This window comes from Neltuma alba, unplaced genomic scaffold, assembly GCF_004799145.2.
Source record: "Neltuma alba isolate B1F8T4 unplaced genomic scaffold, ASM479914v2 tig00000196_pilon, whole genome shotgun sequence".
Lineage (NCBI taxonomy): Eukaryota > Viridiplantae > Streptophyta > Magnoliopsida > Fabales > Fabaceae > Neltuma > Neltuma alba.
In genome coordinates this window covers 63,905-70,194 of record NW_021631953.1, presented here as the reverse complement: position 1 = coordinate 70,194, position 6,290 = coordinate 63,905, and the positions used below count along the sequence as shown (strand labels likewise).

The following is a 6,290-nucleotide window of genomic DNA, read 5'->3' as shown; positions in this document are numbered from 1 at the left end:
CATTTATAAATGACTATGGATGCTTTAAGGAACATATAACCTTACATATATGTGGATCATGGTCACAATACGATTATGTGACAGTATGCATAATGAACGGCTTGATCATAGCATGAATTGCCTAAGAATGGGAATTAAAAGGGATAAAAAAATTACTTTATTTGCTATAATTTGGTGACCACAAGATTTTGAGTAAATGGACGAATTTGGCCAAGATTTGGCAGGTTAAAAATGGCCATCTTGAGCTTTAAATAGAGTGGTAAATCACTTAAATTATAGTTGTGTACAAAAAGTTATAAATTTTTGAAGTTCTGGTAAAAATCTGAGAAAGAAATAATTTACCAAATGAACAGTACATCTTTAAGCTGAAATAAAACTCGGCTGGCAAGGCAATCTATTGAGTTTTGTTTTATGCAGACAATTGAAAGGATTTTAAATAGAACTTGAAACCACTTCATCTTAATTTTTCTAGTATTAGTTATAAATTTTTAAAAGTGTCTAAAAATTTCAAGGTTACCCCTTGAGTAGTTAACTGAAATTTTTTTTTTTGAAAACATGATTTTCTAATCGTGAGGTCATGAAATGTGATTGCTTTTGACTCTGTTTGATTGGTCATATGATAAAAAGAGAGACATTACAGTATTGATCTTATATGTAAGAATTATTTTACATGTTTATCAATTTTTTTCCAAATAAACTCTATTAACATTCCCTTAACAAACAATAATCAAATAGGAAGAGGGGAGAAGGAAATTAAGAAAGATGATTAGGATATTTAAAAAAAAACATATCAAATTAATTAATTTAACTAAGATTTTAATGTACTTAAATTAGATAATTAGATCTTACATCAAGCATGAGGATTAACTCATTTTGTGAATGTTACATCTAGGGAAAAAAAACCATATAGAGAGCAATCATGTCATCAGTTAGATTCAACAACATCCAAGCAAACCCACAGCTTTTTTCTTTTCTTTTCTTTTCTAATTAAAAAAGAACTCACGTTTCACTACACGGCCCATTTCATAATGTCGCAGAGGACGTTTGTGAAAATACAATAGGAGCTTCCACCTGCATCTTCATTTCACTGAACTTGAGAGCTAATATGGGTTTGGATAACATCACACAGGTGCTCATGTTGTGCGTCTCATTTTTAATACGTCCAATATCCTCTTTTCTGTCATCATTTGTCATTGTGGGAGTTGCCCGTGAAACTGTCAAAGGTTGCACTGCTTGCACCCTACATTTCAATAATTCATAGCAACACCAAGTTATGTATCAGATTGGAGGTGAATAAATATTCAAAAGCCCAGGAGAAGCAAACAAACCTGCATTCAATTTGGCAAGAGTACTTAAGTAAGTTAGGATTATACTCTGTACCCCCACTGCAACGTTATATAACAGAGATCATTACATGACATCTAAAACTGTGAAGAGAATGCCTCGACTAGTTTTACCTAAAGCTTGGAAGTGACATTTTGATTGTTGGACCCATCCATTGCTTAACATTCAAAGCAGGTACTGCTATATACATATCGTCAGCCTCACCCAGATAAATAACCGTATCTGCGATAAAGAAATTCAGAGACATTCAAGGCATCAAATCCGCTCACCAGCACTTGCGAGACTGATATTATACAGATCAGGGCTCTTGATTTCGGTTACTTGTACATCTTCCATCCCATTGCATGAGGAGGCATGAATTCCCATTGTGTCCAAAAGTCCGCTCTTCTTCCTCGTAACTGCTGAAATTCTCTGTTTCAGGAATTAGCTTTAATCAGGTTTTATTATTGTGGACCTAGTAACTAACTAGAGCTCAACTGATATGATGTAAAATTTTCTTATCATATTAACAGAGTAAGTTTTTGTTGACTAACAATATTATATATGCAAAATCACAGAAATAAATATAAATATGAACGGAGAATAGACAAATGCAGGGGATTCGATTCAAAGAATTAAGCACAAGAATCAAAACGGGGGGATACATTGCAACAATATATCAAAAACATTCAATTAATAAAGCAAAACCATGACCTACTTTCGAAAATCTCGCCACTTGACTGGGGAGGCCCACCTCCTGCAAAAAGTACGGCAAGTTAATGAATGCATCGCATCAAAACATGACGTGCGTGATATGACTTTGCAGGTGGGGCTGCGGCCAATGCCTTATAGCTTGAGAGCATAAAAACCCTCTTAATTTCACTTGGTGCCTCAAGGGCCTGCCTCTTAAATTTAAAAAATAAAAATAAAAAACAGAGAATTTGTAGATAAAACCTTGCGTCCATGATCGCAAGCCCGATCACTGTTCACATAGACTCGTGCAGCCCATCTGTTGGTCATGCGGTAATAATTAATAACGTGATATAATAATCCCAACATGTAAATATATAAAAGCCTTTTTGTGTCCGCTCCTAGGTTCTGATCTGAACATATAATCTAATCTAATCAACTACTAGATGGTGGGTTTCAGATTCCCTCTCTCCCACGTCAAGCTGCAATTTGCTCACTCCACTTGCACAAAACTTTGGCTGCCAACCAAGTTTCGGCTTTTTAAAGATGGATTCACATCAAAATTAATGAATAATATTGTAGCAAGATATGTGACAGCGATCCAATCTAAATGCGAATCACGGCAAGAAAGAGCAATAACATGGATATTACAGAAACATACGCGCAGGATGTTGGGCGGTTCCATACGATTCCGGCGATCACCACCAACTGTGAAACATTACAAACTGATGATGTTAGTATCACTAAACATTAATTCAGTCATCTTCAACCATATTGACCATATGACGGAGAAATGATAAACACGGTAATGAATCCCTGCTGTCAAATATATGTACTGTGCCATTGATAATATTGTGGCTGTTCTGTTCACCAAAAAAAAAATAATAATAATATCATGGCTGTTCCTAAATTTCTAGAGCGGAATATGCATATGAGTCCAGAGAGAGATATATAGACAGAATAATGGATTGTTCATATCCGATGGGATCCGTCTATTCTTAATTGTTCGGACCATGCAGTCACAGAGAATCTTGGACAATCATTATGATGAACTAATTGAATTTTATAAAATTACGGAGGTTCTTATTAATTTCCAGAGTAAGAATGTGCATAACCTCGTCAAATACACCTGCTGGACTGTCCTCATAGTTGGCGAGGAAAAAACCACCAAGTGTGTATCTGTAATAAGCCAATGGTTAAACACAAAATCAAATCCCGCAATTCCTTGAATGCATTTCGGTTAAGAGCAGAGCAACTTCATTAAAATTAGCTATTTACCCAAACAAGAATGCACGCTCGAGCTTTTTCAGCTTTCACAAGATGGAGCTGATACACGGCGCTGAATAATAGAGCAGCAAGCATAGTAGCAAGACAATTGAATCCCTCGCCTAACCGCAAATTGACAAACACACAAGGGAACAGAGAATGATCACTTGCCTGCCTTTGAATTTCCAAGGAGGCTCACCATATCCGCGCCAAGAATTTGATTTTCCACTTTTCATGAGTAACAAATCGAATTCTCAGAGAAAAGGAAGCGGTACTCTTTTGGGTACTGAAACTGGCAGTGTTTGAGAAAAATGCAGATGAACGAAGAAGCCAAGGAAAAAGAAAGGTTTGATTTGATGTGGTTTGGTTATGGAAGGGGGGAAATGAAAGCCGCGTTAGAGTGAGGTAGAACAAGACGACAAGGAGAGAGAAGAACCGACATACAGAGGAAGGAGAAAGAAAGGCATAAATGGATAGAAGTCGATAGATTTAAATTATTTTATACAAATTATGAGGGCCAAACAACGGCCTAACCTTTGGCGCCAAGTGAAAATAACAACAGCACCAACCCCAAATATTATCAACTTGCCAAAATACCTAGCCAATCATATCATTTCCGCTTTTTTCCTTGCTTTGTCCCATTTTTATAAATATTACTTTCTTATCTTTTTCTTTTATCTTTGTCTCCTTCCCCCTATTCCCACATCAATTAATTTGCATCTCATTTCTTCTTGCTGCCCATGCCGTTTCAGGATCCATGAAGTAATCCAGCATTCCGGCCCGATCACTTTTATGGATTTTACTCTTTTATTTCTTTTTTTGGTCAAAGATCAGGAGTTTTACTCCGATGATTTGTGACAGGAGAATGACATTTTCATGCCATAGAGAGCTATTTAATTTCATTTTAGAAATAAAAAAGATTTGAAATTTTAATTAAGGGATCAACTCATCAAAGCTGTTGAGCAGTACAAATTCAATTTTAATTTTTTTAAAAAAATCAACTTAACATTTGTCTTCCGAAATTTGATACTGGTAATAATTTAAAATTGATAGTTTTCAAAATACATCACGTAATACTGAAAAAAAATTATAAATTTATTCAAGAGTTTGACATTAATTTTCTAAGTTTTGATATCTGTTCTTCTAAAACGTTACTTAATAATATAGGGAATTTAAATACTTGTTGCTTCATTTATCTAGTTGCAAAAGATTGATACGAGTATTCAAAATTAAATTATGGGATACTTTGCAACTAATTTTTTAAAATCTAACAAGAAACATTCAAAGACATCTAAATCTTTTTTTTCAATGTTCTTTGTTAAATTTTAGAAAACAATTGCAAATTTTTATATAGATAGTATTAAATTTTTGGGAATACTTTCTCAAAATAAATTGGACTGGGTTTTTATGACTCCTTACTTACCTAAGCAAAACTCAAAACTAACACACACATTTGATTTGGTTTTGAAACTTTCAATGTGATTGCCTCAATGATTGTTCTTCCAAGCTTAGAGATACGGACACATGTGCCATTGCTTAGATCTACTGCTTGATCAATATTCCTTGGCAATATAATTGATCCTACAATCTTTAGGATTAGATTATGTGGCAAAAATCGTGAGCTATTAATTATATTAAGGAACTCAGTAGTGTAAAGGTTGTCAAAACTGTCATTGTCATCAGTAGCTTGACATATTGTATCACAACTAAAGAAATATGTTTTCACAAAGAGCACATATAGGCCGTCACATCTCAAATTTTAGGCCTAGAAGTCTAAAAAGTAGTCTAAAGGAGATAGGCTACTAAGTCCCTTTGAGCAAAGGTCCCAATGATGCGAAAGGAAGCTAGAATAAGAATAGAGACTAAACTGTCAAATGAGAAAGTCTTTAGGGGCAAAAGTGTAAATAAAGTCAGCGGCTTTAGAAGAGTCTCAAGGGCTCAAAAAGAGAAAATAGGTCAGGTGTAGGCCGTGCAGTCCTCAAAGTAATAATTCATGAGGTTGAAATGAAGCAGGAGCAAAACTTTGACTTCAAAAATTTACAAGCCAATAGGGTTAATTATGGAAAGCATACAAAAAAATTTTAGAAAAATCTCAGAAAATGAGAAATGAGGTATGAAGGCTCATTGAAGGTTTAGAATGATGAAAATACCCCTACAATAACTTAAATGAAATTTTATGATAAATAGCTTGATCTGAGGTATTCAGATAAATGCAATTATTTGGGTAATAAGCAGATCTCAAAAATGTACACAAAAATAAAGTTAAATAGTTAAAAGGTTGTATAATTTATATACTTAGTTCTACTCTCAAAAGGCTAGTAGAATGGCTTTAATAATATATATATATATAAAGCCCAATTATGCCGCTTAAGTGTATTTTAAAGAATGATTTTAAGTAGGGCCTACAAGATGAGTCATGGCTTGAGAAAATTCATAGATTTCTCTAAAAGTAAAAGAAATTTTTGGAGTAGACGGAATAATTTTTTAAAGCTCCTGAAAGCCATAAAGAAATCTTGACAAACAAGAAATCTCTAAGAAAAGACGAAAGCATTTATGGCTCATAATACAGTATGTGTCACACCTTACTATAATATTGATTTAGGTTCCTTTCAAAATCATTTTAGACCACGTTGGATGGTCTTGTGCTCACTTTTTACTATAAAACGCTAATTTTCGGATTTGTACTGTTCATCGGGTAAAAATCCAGTTTTTTCTCCCAACTTCAAAACTTCAAATTAATAACTTATTCTACAAAACTCCAATTGGGTGGTTCAAAATTCTACTTAAAGCTCTTTAAGTTCTCTTTTAAGGAAAATAATCTCAAGGGCCAATTCTTTATGAAAACACGTCAGATTTTTGTGGAACACCCGTTCTGTCCAGTGCCAAAATTTCTTTTTCCCAGATCTTTCCTTTAACTTTGGAAATTCACCAAAAATCGTATACTTGTTCATTTTTAACGTATTAGACATAAATTTGAAGCTCAGGACATTAATTTCATCATGCCAAATTCA

The 6,290-nt window shown here is 34.1% G+C and overlaps 1 protein-coding gene across 1 annotated transcript; it reads right to left on the bottom strand.

Moving 5' to 3' along the window:
- Positions 1-825: 825 nt before the first annotated feature.
- On the bottom strand, positions 826-3,739 carry LOC114755845 (protein NEOXANTHIN-DEFICIENT 1). The gene is given in 10 exon segments (XM_028944762.1): positions 826-1,240; positions 1,329-1,385; positions 1,458-1,524; positions 1,614-1,755; positions 2,042-2,080; positions 2,278-2,332; positions 2,675-2,721; positions 3,129-3,237; positions 3,308-3,352; positions 3,451-3,739. Coding segments are annotated over 10 exon segments (843 nt in total). The 5' UTR covers positions 3,516-3,739; the 3' UTR covers positions 826-1,023.
- Between the last annotated feature and the right edge of the window lie 2,551 nt (positions 3,740-6,290).